This window comes from Schistocerca gregaria, chromosome 5, assembly GCF_023897955.1.
Source record: "Schistocerca gregaria isolate iqSchGreg1 chromosome 5, iqSchGreg1.2, whole genome shotgun sequence".
Lineage (NCBI taxonomy): Eukaryota > Metazoa > Arthropoda > Insecta > Orthoptera > Acrididae > Schistocerca > Schistocerca gregaria.
The window spans coordinates 477,520,524-477,536,188 of record NC_064924.1 but is presented as its reverse complement, the minus strand read 5'-3'; the positions used below and the strand labels follow the sequence as shown (position 1 = coordinate 477,536,188).

General features: G+C 39.2%; 1 protein-coding gene across 1 annotated transcript in view; it reads left to right on the top strand.

Moving 5' to 3' along the window:
- The window catches only part of LOC126272276 (armadillo repeat-containing protein gudu), a 106,397-nt gene extending 96,523 nt beyond the window's left edge, over positions 1–9,874 (top strand). Inside the window, exon 11 of the mRNA XM_049975028.1 lies at positions 9,102–9,874. Within this exon, the coding sequence (XP_049830985.1) occupies positions 9,102–9,227 (126 nt within the window). The 3' untranslated portion in view covers positions 9,228–9,874. The remainder of the gene's footprint in view (positions 1–9,101) is intronic.
- Positions 9,875–15,665: the final 5,791 nt, after the last annotated feature.

Here is a 15,665-nt window from a genome sequence, read left to right as displayed (position 1 = left end):
TACAGATGCAGTGACAGAAATCTCTTGTAGTCAGTTTTGTAAGGTGTCATCTGTTTGAAAGCGCAGTGTTTCCCAAAAGTGAGATGTGGGACCAGATCCACAGGTAGCCTGAATAGGCCATCAGCATTGGTGTGTTGTGCTGTTGGCCAATAGTCCATTGAATAACTGTAATTGTTGAGGTACAGGATGTAGTATTGTAGACATTTTTTTAAAAACTGGTTATTAGGACCAAACAAGGAAATTAATGAGTTACGGTACGATATGAGGAGAAATTTGAAGCTGTAAAAATGTATGGAATTTTTGGAAACTAAATATGTTAGTCAGGCTTCTTTGATTTGTTTATTTATTTATTTATTTATTTATTAGTAGTTGGCCTGAATTGAGTGTTTCAGACACATGTGCATTTACTGTTCATGCCACTCCATTTCTGTGAGAAACAATAGTCATGATGCCATGTTTAGATGGATCAGTGGCCATGGTAAGACATTTTGATGAGTTGAAGGTCACCAGACCAGGAGCAGACTTGGGGTAATATTTTAACTTGCAAAAAGTCTCCTGTCACTGCTGTGACCATTCACATTTTGCCCCTTTCTTGCATAGATTATTAAGAGGCCTGGCCAACTGAACAGCATTTGGTGTAAATTTTGCATAATAATTTATACTGTCAAGAAATGACTGGAAATCTTTTGAGTTAATAGGTGCTAGGGTTTTTTTTTTTTTTATTATTCTATGGCTTCCTTATATTGCTGGGTCATTAGAAGTCCTTTCCAGTTCATTATGCAGCCAAAGGATGCCGCTTGCTCTTGAAAAAATTCACACTTTTGTATGTTGTTGTCTGGAGCAGAACACTTAAGTCCACAAGATATTGTTCTCCTGTAGCACCACTTACTAATATATTGTCCACATCACTGACTGTGTTCGCAACACTTTCAATAAGTTGCTCCAAAATCATTCAAAATTGCTGGTGCACTAACAATTCTGAAAGGCAAACTGCTATATCTGTATAGTCGTAATCGAGTGGTGGTGACCATGCAGTGGTGGGATTGTGTGTCTATTGGCAATTGTAAACATGCTTCAGATAGATCAATTTTAGAGAAGTACTGATAAGCCTTGGATTTAGGTATACATCAACTTCTGCTTGGCACTTATAGTTGATTTGAAGGCATCATAGACACGTAGCGAGCTGCTCGGTTTTTGTAACACTAACATATTGCCCATTAACTGGATACGACAATGTGTGGATGTACTGCTGAGCCAGGCAATCTATTTTGGAGTTGAAGTCATCTCTTAATGCTGCTGGCATTAGTCTGTCTCTGAAGTAGTGAAGGTGTACCCTCCCCCAGAGGAGAGATTTATGAGGGAGGGGAGCAGCTTAGAAGAAAGCAGGATGCAGTCAGACTAACCAAAAATGTTATGTTCTTCTTACAATTAGCAAGTACATTTTTTGTACAGTAGGCAGCATAGGCTTTGCCTGATGCATCACCAGGTTACTGCTGACACAACACATTCTTCAGTCTACTCTTTGCATTCTCAGCTCAGTGTCATGTCTGTTGTACTCTGCAGAGGTAAGTATTATTTTCATTGGTTTTGTACATTGAGGAGATGCCTGGTGAAAGGAGTTTGTATAATCAAGAATATATTAAGTATGTATCACTGGGGTAACCCACAGTTACCGAATCACTTGTACCGGTAGCTCACTGTCTGTCAAAGTTAAGCAGGATGCGAGGTGCCAGCCCATAACATGTTGTTCAATCAGCCCATGCTGGCAACCAGGAGCCAAGCTAGGACACCAGAAGCTGGCACCTACAGACAGTGTCGACAGCTGTGCATCCAATGGTGCATGCAGCTGCCATCCAGCAGCACCACGTGGAAATATCTAACTATTTTCTCTCTCTCTCTCTCTCTCTCTCTCTCTCTCTCTCTCTCTCTCTATCTGTGTCCCCCCCCCCCCCCCCCCCCCCCGTAGGGCAGAGATTCTCTCACTCTCATTCTGTAACGTTCTATGCAACAACTAACTTCATTCCACTTGCAGATCACTGTTTGTCTAACTGGTACCAACTTGGCAATGTACAAGAGTGACAATTTTATGTTTTCAGTGTTAAGTGATTGTATTTTTACTGGCAGATGGCCAAGCTGGACATGGTGTTGAGGGTCTGTTAATAAGGCCTCAACTTTTGCTAGCCTATCTGCCTCCATTCCCCACCTACAATTCCGCCACCAAAGAGTGAGACTCATATGAAAAATGCCTATGACAACACTTTACAGCCTTCTAGCTAATAGACCCAACTCCATTAAAGCTTGTGACGTAGGAAGCTGTGATCTTTTTACTTCCTCTCTTATTTTGCCATCTGCCTCCTAAAATTCATTTTATTTTCATTTTTGCCTAATTACCATTAACATACATGAGTATAATCTGCATTTCCATAAAAGAGAAAGGTTGGCCACCAGTCTTAAGGAGTATAGCACTAGGTCTAATTTTGTGCTTAGTTTTGTGTATGTAATTAATTTCCTAATTTATATGGACTATTCCTAGTTAACCCTTGAGCAGGCGCATCAATTTTCATAACACAAGCAGGCGCATGGCGCACTTTGTACACATATAGTCGAAAGCTGTCATTATGCTACCAAGGGAAACATGTATGAGCTAAATCACAGTTTAATTTTAGTTTATTTAAACAGCAATACAAGGAACTTATATTAAACCAGTAATTTACTATTTGATTAACCAAGTAAGAAACTTTCATCACATTTTATTGCCGCAGATGACATAACAATCTATTCCAACACTTTTCTAAGCACATACTGAACAAAAACACTCTTTCATTGCAATATAAAAGGCAAAGGTTTTATGTATTGAAAAGATATCAGTTATCACAAAGTGCCTTCCATCTACACAGTTAACTGTCTTGTGCATTTTCAGGAAATGCTTTACACTTCGCACATGTATGCACTGTTTCTACATGTCCTTCGTAAACAAAGCAATAGCATGAGCTACAGTTTATGACAGTAGATGTGTTTCTTGCTCATCCACACAACACACACTGACCTCTTTTCATGCTGGTAGACACCTCAGTTCTTTCAACACATTGATCTTTTTATTTCATGAGTAAAATTGCAATGTCGGCAGGAAGTGAAGGAATATTAGCTCTTCCCACTAGTTGAGGCTTCATAGGAGACAGTGCTAAATCTTTCAAGAAAATTCTTCTCTTCTTTTATGGGTTTGTCTCATTTGCATGTAAAATTATTTGAGCATTGGTTTCTGCTATATCCATTAGAGCATAGAACACAACCAATGGCCATCTTCTTTTCACATGTACGACAGAATATGCACCTCCCTGTTGATAGGCTGTGTCGACTCTGTAACATCGTCAATGGTTCCAAACTCATACATAGTTGAAAGGAATAACTGCCTTGTTTTGTTTTGGCACATACGAAACTAGCATCATATCATTTTGAAAACCAAATAAAGAGGTAAAAATTCTTGTGGGACCTCGCGTTTGTTTTCCATCAACTTGTTAGCCACTTTTTCAAAAGGGAATTGGCTAAGCAACAGCTAGTGTACCAATTATAACATTTCTGGCAAAGCATTAGGGTAACTAGCCTTCCTACAATTTCACAGGGAGAATTAGAAACATTGGATGGTCCTATAGGTTGTTTTCCACAACACATTCAATATTACTAGTGAAGAATGCTTTAGCATCTGCTAAAACAAAATTCTTTATCCCATACTTCGCTTGTTTTTTGGGATATACTGAACAAAAGAACAGCAACCCCAGAAAGCTTGCAACGTTTTTTCTACTGGAATGAGATTTTCACTCTGCAGTGGAGTGTGCACCGATATGAATCTGCCGGGAAGTTTTCGTCTACTGTCACAAATTGTCCTACACTATAAGCATTCCTGCAGTTCACCACAAAGGCACCCAATACTTGCCTTATTGCAGCAAGTTTATCAGTTACTTTACTTTCTTGCCTTATACTCTTGTCATCAAAACGGATACATCATAAAAGGAACAGAGATCTTCTGTAGCTCATCACAGCTCTCGTAATCTCCACATCTGCTGTCGACACTTCGATGACATTTGTGTGGTTGGCTTTCTCAGTCCCAGTAAGATACAGCAATCCGAATAATGCCATTATTTCACAACTTGTAGTTTCCTTAGCATCCCTTTCTCTGGAATATTGTATACATTCTTTCTTAGATTGAATGTATATGTTTGTGTATTTTATAATTTCATCAATCATTCCCAGGCTAAGTATTGTCCATAAAGCCTTCAATTCACTTGTTACTCCTCTGGCAAAATGTTTAAACCCAGGGAATATTTTCATAATATTCTGTCTTTTTGTTTTCGAAGTCACATTAGAACATATTTTATTCCATTTACAAGTTTAGTCCCTCCCAATAAAAATACCACCTTTGGAGAGTGGTTCTTCAGTCATCATCTGAATCATGAACTTGAACAGAATCTGAATCGTGGTCACTTTGTGTGATAAATTCCTCTTATTCTTCAGAATCGTCATTGTTTTCGTTGTCTGGTACAGAGTTTAACTCTGGATCCTCATTGAGTAAACAATCAAGCTCATTGTCTGTTGCTTTGATCTCACCCTGGATAGTGATATAACTGCTTGTTATGTGTTATTTTTTTAATTTGATTAAAAAGGAATGAAATAAAAGTGAAGGAAAAATTATTTACATGACTGTGCGCATGGCATACTTTGTACACTAAGATGACACACTCGCAGTTTATTTTAATTTATTGTAGTTCAAGTGAACCTATAATAGCACAACTTCTCACTATGCTAGCTGAAACAAAAATGCAGGAATAGGTAGGGGCTTGCTATTGTAAAACAATAATGGAACTGTGCACGGCAATGTTATCTGCTGTTGGCGCACTTTATACCCAGGCATGCCCACTGAGGGTTGATATCTTTTGTTATAGAATGAAATCAGTAATTGATTCATGATTTAGATTCTATTGTTGACTAACAAACAAATATAAATTCTGTAATAATTATAAACATTTCAAAGAAGAACTACTAGGATTCTTAAAGTATTTATTTCGCTCTATTCGAAAACACATTAGCAAAGTCAGCCCTTAATTAATTCCAAATAATTACCAGATTTGTCAAAAGTATTGTTTGTATAAATATATCTGTTAATTTCATTATTTAAACAAATAATTCAGCCTAACCTTTGCAGCAGAAGAAACTGTTAAGAAAAAGGAATTTTTCAATGTATTCAGTTAACTGAATGAGTTATCTTATAATTGTAGTTTCTGTATCTTAAACACTGAATAATGTATAGTTTTTCAGTGCCTATTATTGTGAGGATATATAAAGGCCCATTTTTTGGTCCTGAGACAGTCAGTCCATGGCTGATTTTCAGAGGGAAATTATGTACTGTTTCAAGTATCAACAATGCATCAACTTAACAGTGGAATTAGTGTAACACAAACAGACGGCAGGTTAAAACAATGACAGTGCCTGTTCAATTTATTTGAAAAATAGTGTGACACGTTCCTTAAAATTCTGCAGGAACTGTAGAACTGTGTGGTTAGGATTTTACTGCTCATAGATGTTCAACAGCAAACTATTGTAGCAGTATGCTCTTGTTTGCCTGCAACCTATTAATGGAGCTTAACATTTAACAATAGTGAACTGGCCATATAACTGTGCAATATTGGGAGTGGTGAGAGTTGTGAACTGTGAAAGTAAAGAACTGTGAAATGCAACTTTGCAACTGTTGGCTACATCATTTAGAGTAGTCAGTACCGAGCGAGGTGGCACAGTGGTTAGACAATGGACTCGCATCCGTGATTTCCCTAAATCACCCCAGGCAAATGCCAGGATGGTTTCTCTGAAAGGGCATGGCCGACTTCCTTCCCCATCCTTCCCTAATCCGATGAGACCGATGACCAGGCTGTCTGGTCTCCTTCCCCCAACCAACCAACCAACCAACCAGTAGTCAGTGTTGAACTTCCATCCCCTATTTTTCTGCCAGTATAACAATGCACTACATCGACATCGAGGACTATCAATGAAGAAATAAAGCAGATGAATTTTGGTAAACATTTTTGGAACAGTGATCAATAAAGTATTATATTTTAAGTAAAGTTCAGTCTTGGTCACAACACTTATGTCTCAATAACCTAGGTGACCGGTTTTGGTTATATTTATATAACCATCTTCAGACCCATGGCTTCCTTGGAGGATGGTAAGTGGAGCTCTCCTCAGCTGCTATGAAGTCAACATCCCTTATACCTTCAGGTGGATACAGGTACAGCAGCCTCACTACTGAATTCTAATACACTCCTGGAAATTGAAATAAGAACACGGTGAATCCATTGTCCCAGGAAGGGGAAACTTTATTGACACATTCCTGGGGTCAGATACATCACATGATCACACTGACAGAACCACATGCACATAGACACAGGCAACAGAGCATGCACAATGTCGGCACTAGTACAGTGTATATCCACCTTTCGCAGCAATGCAGGCAGCTATTCTCCCATGGAGACGATCGTAGAGATGCTGGATGTAGTCCTGTGGAACGGCTTGCCATGCCATTTCTACCTGGCGCCTCAGTTAGACCAGCGTTCGTGCTGGACGTGTAGACCACGTGAGACGACGCTTCATCCAGTCCCAAACATGCTTAATGGGGGACAGATCCGGAGATCTTGCTGGCCAGGGTAGTTGACTTACACTTTCTAGAGCACGTTGGGTGGCACGGGATACATGCGGACGTGCATTGTCCTGTTGGAACAGCAAGTTCCCTTGCCAGTCTAGGAATGGTAGAACGATGGGTTCGATGACGGTTTGGATGTACCGTGCACTATTCAGTGTCCCCTCGACGATCACCAGAGGTGTACGGCCAGTGTAGGAGATCGCTCCCCACACCATGATGCCGGGTGTTGGCCCTCTGTGCCTCGGTTGTATGCAGTCCTGATTGTGGCGCTCACCTGCACGGCGCCAAACACGCATACGACCATCATTGGCACCAAGGCAGAAGCGAATCTCATCGCTGAAGACGACACGTCTCCATTCGTCCCTCCATTCACGCCTGTCGCGACACCACTGGAGGCGGGCTGCACGATGTTGGGGCGTGAGCGGAAGACGGCCTAACGGTGTGCGCGACCGTAGCCCAGCTTCATGGAGATGGTTGCGAATGGTCCTCGCCGATACTGCAGGAGCAACAGTGTCCCTAATTTGCTGGGAAGTGGCGGTGTGGTCCCCTACGGCACTGCGTAGCATCCTACGGTCTTGGCGTGCATCCGTGCGTCGCTGCGGTCCGGTCCCAGGTCGACAGGCACGTGCACCTTCCGCCGACCACTGGCGACAACATCGATGTACTGTGGAGACCTCACGCCCCATGCATTGAGCAATTCGGCGGTACATCCACACGGCCTCCCGCATGCCCACTATACGCCCTCGCTCAAAGTCCATCAACTGCACATACGGTTCATGTTCATGCTGTCGCGGCATGCTACCAGTGTTAAAGACTGCGATGGAGCTCCGTATGCCACGGCAAACTGGCTGACACTGACGGCGGCGGTGCACAAATGCTGCGCAGCTAGCGCCATTCGACGGCCAACACCGCGGTTCTTGGTGTGTCCGCTGTGCCGTGCGTGTGATCATTGCTTGTACAGCCCTCTCGCAGTGTCCGGAGCAAGTATGGTGGGTCTGACACACCGGTGTCAACGTGTTCTTTTTTCCATTTCCAGGAGTGTAGTTACTTATGCCTTCATTCCCTGCAGCTATTAACTATTTTATGTCATGTTGTTAGTTACAATAGATAGCTCATTCTGCTTCTTGGCCAGTTTACTGCAGAAATGACATAAAAAGCAATGGTTTAGCCAGTTACATTTCTGTTAATGGACAGTGTGTTTGCAGAACATTTGTTTGGTTTGGGTGCTTTCTAGGCTTTTGGATTCACAGTCTCAGATTCCAATCATTTAGTGTCAGATCTTGCACCCTGTCAAGGGTTGGGTGATTTATGCAATGAATATTTGTCCTTTTCTGCTCAGCCTCAGCAAGGCTACTGACCATGTAGCACACATTACTCTCAAATATAAGGTTCAACCCTGTTTTTATCCTGCCAGACTTCACTACTTCCACTTTACACTCAAGTGAAGGAGGAATTACACATACTGACAGCTTGAGGCATCATGGAACCCATTCCGTCCAGTCAATGGGCTATATCGTATGTTATTATCAAGAAGCCGAAAGGCAAACTCTGAATTTGTGGTGACTTTAAGGCAACAGTCAGCTCACAGTCTGTGGTTGATGTATATCTCATTCCTTGTCCAGATAAAGTTATATTGAAACTGGTGGGCTAACAATATTTTCCAAGACCTGATTTTTGGAAGTGTAATTACAGGATGACAATTACTGAATTTGCATCCCATTCAGATAATTATTTCTCAGTATGTAGTTTTTATAGAGTGTATTTTATGAATGTCTTGATTTACCACCAAGAGCTCCTGATAAAACTTCTTAACTGGACAACCACTTTCAATTCACAGACCATCATCAGGTTCCTGTATACCAAAAATGTGATACAAAATTACTTCATTAATAATATGTAATGGAAGTGACATATATGACTCCATGTTGCCACCACATGGCATCACTGAGTGAAGAGACTAGCCTTTCCTTCAAATGATGGCAGATATGATAGCATTCACTTCAGGCCTTATACTGTGACATGTCTTAGCCACAAGCATTTGGGAAGAGACACATCTGTATATATCAGTTCTACAAGATAAATTCCTCTCACAAAGAGGTTGTTATGATAATTTTCAGCCAATTCAAGCTCTGCACTATATGCATATCATTCAATCACAGCATATCATTTTTATTGGGTTACAAAGGTGTTTACTATATTGGTAAACGTTTTCTGAGTATTGTACCATCTCATGGTATTATACCCAGAAAACTTTTATGTCAAATGATCTGGCTGTGGCAGGCTACGCAATAATGTCCACAACATTGTTCACTTTTATATCTAATTTTTTTGTTTTTATCAAATGTTACCCTCAAACAAAGAATTACTTTTCTGTTTACCATATAATATCATTAATGCAGTATTCTTACATTTGCAGTATCTCTTGGAGACCATAGGATCAAGTGACGAAAAACTACAGGAAGCTTCTGCTGGGTGCCTGAGCAACATCAGAAAACTAGCACTTTCTGCAGAAAAGTTTAAGAACAATGAAGTTCCATTCTGAATCAAGGAGAGACAATTAAATTTCAAAATCTGAACACCAAAATTTACTGAATGTACTAGTATGATTCACACATATAGCAAGATTTCACGGAGTACCATTTAAACACTGTTATATATTTTTGTATAGTCTTAGGTTTTATGATACATGCAGTAGTTGTGTACACTTTTAAACAATCAATGTACAGGAAATTCTGCTTCTTTAAGGCAACAGACATTCACAACCACTCATTTTCTGCAAACTTTCAGATACTTCCAAGAAGCAAGAAAAATAAGAAGATGTAGGGAAAACTAGTGACTTGAAGTGATGTGTAAAGTATTTGACAATGTTCTTGTCCATCTTTATATACTTGTGTGCTATTCAACTGGACATCTGTAACAGTGAGAAAGGGTCACTGAAAAACTCCTAACATTTTAAAGAGTTAGTAACACAAAAATTCAATAACATTACATTCAAGTATGAAAATTCAGGAATGAAGATATTGACACTAAACATACAGTGTAATTGTTAATAGTGGGCAAGAAAATGAAGCTAGTTCTTTGTCATTAATGACATTAGTGTTGAAAAGACATTTAAATCCTAAAAGCCATTCTTACACATTTGGTGCTCTGGAGCTTTGAGAAATTGCAAATACATTGTTTTAATAATTATGTATTTGGTGTAATAATAATAATAGTAATAGTTACTAAATGTCCTTCCTTCCTACCAGCCTGCTATGTATACTCCACAAGTCAGAAGCTAAAAGTATATCTTTGTCATCAGCTACTACTTCAGGATGCATGTAAAAATCATATAAAGACTTTCCTATTTTGTTTGTTAATATATCAGGTGAGAGATACCCAAGAAAATTCCCTTGTGCAACAGTTTGTTATATTATTTTGCAGGTGAAAATATTTTTAGTTCTAATTTTCACATCATCTGCTGTCTGGTTAAGAGTTGTTGAAATACTATTCGTTTGTTCAGCTAAAGAACTATATTTCACTCACATGTTTACTCTATCTACCACACTAAGTCTTACTTTTACTGAGTTTATTTCTGGTGTCTTCTTTAGTTTTCAACCTGTGACCCATCAAACTGTCCTGTATGGCACTCATGCTTTTTACCACTGTTTTTTTGAGTGATATACTGGCAATAAACCCATACCCAGTTAGTGATGTGAAACACATTTTTTTAGCTCTTTTCTATTTTAGACACCACCACATAATATGATAACAATCATAACTAGTCTTTGGTCATATATAACATTCAGATGCTATGGGTGGCATTTGGTTCCTGGTGTTTGTCCCTGGATTAATATGAGAGCACTGTGTTCTCTGAACACCACTTATAACCTATAGAATCTCAAGATGACTAATGTATGGTCACAATAGCTTTTGATTGTTATAAAAATATGTCACTGTGCTAAAATAAAAAAAAACTGCATATACGCCAATCATGCTTCTTCATAGATAAATGTTGTTTTTTCCAAACACATTTTTACCTTTGAAGTTGGGTCTTCCCAGATGTGATGTCTTATCATGCTCTTATTCCAACACATATTAACACTTGTTCTTGCAATGGCATAACATTCATGATCTTACACTATAGCAAACATTCAAACTGAAATAACTGCATCTAAGTACACATTATTTTAATAATTACTGTTTGTCATATCTTGCTTCCTTAGTTTGTCTTCATGATTTCATCTTGGGTTCAATACCACTTGTCAAAACTGGATTTGTTGGTCCTCAGAATTTTTTCATGTCCACCTGTGTACTATTTTATTGATTTTCATTTTAAGTCTTCAGTTATTCTTTTCCAGAATTCACCATTTATCATTTTCTATTAAAAGAATACAGGTACTTGTTACATTATTCTTGTCTTTTGTTTTTTGTGACCATCAGTACTTTTTGCTATGTTTACAAACTCTTCTCACATCAAAAATTTTTACTTTTCTGACTAGTAGCACCCGTCGATTTTTATGTTACTAAACTAATTTGAAATTGGCAAGAAAAATTGATACAGAACATCTTGCAACAACCTCAGATAGTCTAATAATAATGTGCTTTGACCCATCTATGTAACTTTTGCAGACAATGATGTCACTACAGTAATCTTCAACAGGCAGTAATCATAGATCAAATCATCTTGATGTAGCAAGTCCTCAAAGTGAGAAGTTATCCAGTCTCTCAAATGTATTTATGAGGCGTGTGATGTTGGATCTCTCTTTCATGTCTCTGACAACTGTGATTAATAATTATCTCTAGTTCTTGAAGATTCAGTTATAAGATATTCCAGAATATGAACTTGCACAGCTGCCAGTGGTATCAGCTTCTGCATACTGTATCCCATCTCATCATTCATTACAGCCAATGTGCAAAAGTAGATCGAATAAGACCAGCATGCACTGAGTTATAATTCATCTACACTCTCACATCAACATTTTCTCCAACTTATTAAATTACATAAGGAAGGAATTAATATGAGAGAAAACACAATAGCTAACCTCACAGAAAAGCTGTAATTTCTTGTTATCCTTATCAGCGACTTGCAGCCTGTTATTTGGTTCCTTGAATTTTGTCTTACTTAACTAGTGGGAAACAAAGGGTGTCACTGCAAAATACCTGTGCAGTAAGCAGTCAGTCTTCATCTACCTAGGAATTAATTACACGTGGTATTCCTCAGGGTTCCATCTTGTGTCTGCTGTTTTTTCTTGTGTGCAGTAATGACCTCTCATCTGTTACATTGCCAGATGCTAAGTTTGTTTTGTTTGCAGATGATAGAAACCTTGCAATAAGTTGCAAGTACAAATTTAGAAATGGCTGCTAACCAAATTTTCACTGACATTAATAAATGGTTTAAAGCTAGTTCACTGTCATTAAACTTTGAAAAGACCCAATATATGTGGTTCATAACCCATGGGTGATTCCCTTCCAGCATGTGTATGACATGTGAAGGCATGCAGATGGAGGAGATTGACGGTGTTGAGTTCCTGGTATTGCAGCTCAATAATGGATTCAGGTGGGAGAGGCATGCCACGGAGTTGCTAGGGTGCATAGATGGATCTGTGTTTGCACTGAGTCATGTCAGACATGGGAGGTGTAAGTATGAGAAGGCTTGCATACTTTCCCTGCTTTCATTCTGATTTTTTATGTGGGATCGTATCCTGGGTTGGCTCATCAGACTGAGCAGGAGTTTTTGGCATGCAGGAGTGTGTAATAAGATTCATTTGTGGTGTAAATTTGGGCACTTCATGTAGACGCCTGTTTGGGGAACTTCGTATTCTGACTACTGCTTCTCAGTATGTTTATCCCTTAATGAAGTTTGGTCCAACCAACAGCTTGGTGCATGGTGCGAATGCTGGGAATAAGAGCAGTCTGGATAAAGACCTAAAATCACTTTCTTGGTTCAAATAGGAGTCCAAGATTCCGGAACACACATTTTCAATAATAAAACCTTGGTTTCAGGTGAAGCACAGTTCAAACAGAGTCTGAAGGACTTTTCAGTGGGCAACTTCTTCTGCTCTGTATATGACTATCTTAACAGGAACTGTTAGATAAGCTTAAGCAAAAACGTATGTTAGATTTCAGTTTTGACAGCACTTGGTCACAACAGTCAAGATTAGGTATTTTGTGTATGATAAATTTATTAAAAGTACATAACTATTTTTCATTCTGACAGTGTATTAATTCTGTAAATATTAGCAGTTCTAGTTACTGTAATGTATTCACCTATTTTGACAATCTTCTGAAAAACGGTCAGGGTAGTGAGTATTATATTCAAATGTTTTATGTTTTTTATGACATATTTTCTGACTTGTTCCACGCTCATGAGAATCATCTCATTTTTAGTTCTATGGAATGAAAACTGAATCTAATCTAATCTCATGTATGTACCATAACTATGAACTCTAACTGTGTCATGGACTGTGTCAATCAATTTACAAACATAGTGCATTTTCACAATGAAAAATATGGCTACAAGTTGATCCTTTGCATGACTGATTTTGCCACCAATCTTAACATAAAGTTTCTTTTTAAGCAGATTTGCCTCTATACACACAAATATAAATATCAATTATAGCTTCAGAAATTTTTCTATGGAGTAACGGGAGTTGACAGGCAGAGAGTATTTAATTTGTATTTTAAGCTATTTTCATAATCTATGATGTTCATCACCTTAATGGATAAGTGGTCATAGATTTTTCTTGATAAGTAATCCACTTCTTACAACATGTAAAAAACGTAAAGACATCCACTCACATATTGTGGACTGATGGGTGGCACATAGATACATGTAACAGAGAACAGTGTTCAAACTAGCTTTCAAGCACTTGTGCTTTTTCTAACAAAAGTATACACATTAACACACACATACAACAGCACAGAGAACCAAACACACATTCCTGTGGCTGGGACAAGACTGATTATTGATTATTGACCACTGAGAGCAGTTGCCTGAGTTGGTGGAAGTGGGGAGAGGATAGGGAAAGATGGACAAGGCAAGGAGGGGGTAGTGGGATAGTGTGAGGCAGGTCTTCTAACAGATGACTCAGCAGCTCCAAAACAATATTTCCTTCACTCTCGCAATGCCCCTCGCCTGAACCTCCACTAACCTGTTACCACTGCCTCACCTTACTTTTTCCTTTCCCTCTTCTATCAACATCTCTCCTTCCCTGATCAGACCATATGTTGCTTCACTTCTGCTCTTCCTCCTATGCTCTCTTCTCTTTCTCTCTCCCTCCACATCTCTCACCCCTTTTTCACCCTCTCTCTTTCTCTGTCCCTTCAGTGTCACCATCTTCCATCTCCACCTTCCTTTTCTTGGCCCCTATCCCTCTCCCTATCTCTATATCTCTTAGATGCTCTACCCTCCATACTCTTTTCATTTCTATGCAAGGTTACTGAGTTATCTGTAAAAAGAATTGACTCACATTATTCCACAAAACCTTCATCACCTTGTCCATTCTTCTCTAACCCCTTCCCCACCTACATCAGCCCAGGAAACAGCTCTCAATAATCACTAATCAGTCTCATTGCAGCCATGGGAGTACACATTTAGGTGTCCGTGGAGTTGTGTGTATAAATGTGTGTACTTTTCATAATAAAAAGCACGAGAGTTCAAAACCTAGCGTCAATACTGTTTTCTGTTGTGTGAGCCTATGCGCCACACATCACTCTAGTGAATGTTGAATGGTTACCTTTCTCCCTCCCCCCCCCCCCCCCCCTACTCTTGCATCAAGGAATTTCCACTATTGTCACTTCTTAATATGCTACACAAAGATGAGTGACAGGCAGTGAAAGAAATTACTCCTTTTGTATTATATTCATGAATGTTACTGCTGTTTCTGGACTGCGACTGTGTATGCCACACTTCTGACGTTGCTCACCTGGGGGCGGGGAAGAGAGGGGGCAGGAGTAGATTTGCCATGTACTTGTCTTGCAGGCTTTTCCATGCTAACTTTGACCCAAGCACTGGTTGCTGGGCTGGGCTAAATATTCAACATGTGAGTTCTTCTGTGTTACAAAATTTTGCCTCAACCATGACTGATGTAGCCACCCTATCTGGCTCGAATGTTTTGATGTATTATCAGCAATACTGCCTAGTGCCTTAGATGATTAGCACATTGCCTAAGCTGACCTCTACTGCCTGGCCATGGCTGGAATTAAATTAAAAAATTTATAATTTGTGAGCCAAACTTTTTCAGGGCACAGAATTCCTCTCCGTTCTCAAAAGATTCATCCTGAATCTTCCAAGACTAGCCTTCCCTTAAAACTACTTTTAACCAACATAACTCTGTACTGTGTTGATATCAACACCCAATTTTAACCATAATCTGTCTCACAATAATTTTCCCCTTATCCATTACTACATAATCTTTCTCTTAAAGTTCAATTTCCAGCATCTTATTACAATACAATCCTTAATCTAATGCTTACATAATTTAAATACAGTGTTTTTACTTCCATCAGCTGTTCCCTCAGCCTATGTTGGCTAACCATTCGATTGGGAACTGATGTGTCAGAAGATCGGTAGACTGTGCACATCCGCACTTATTACAGAAGTAAAATTTGTATATATCTAGCAGAAATATGCTATAACTGGTAGCTAAAATATTTCTTGATATAATCTTGTGCTGATGATTTTCTTCAAAATTTTGAATATATTGTAACATCCGCTCCACTGAAATTTTCCCCTGTAGTGACTCATTAAATGTGCCTAGTGAATGTATAAATTCAGGCTTGAGGGTGGCACTAAGGTACAGCCAAAGGCTGGAAACTGTCCAAGATGATAATGAGTACCCTTAGTGCTCCTTCTGGCCAATAAAATGTATTCTGCATCAGTGTGATGACAGTCATACCTGAGAGTGTAACCGGAAGATGGATATCCTTCCTGGCTATCGCACAAAAGTCAGACTGTTAATGATAACACTGATTTCCTGCTATCCTAATTTCCTCAACC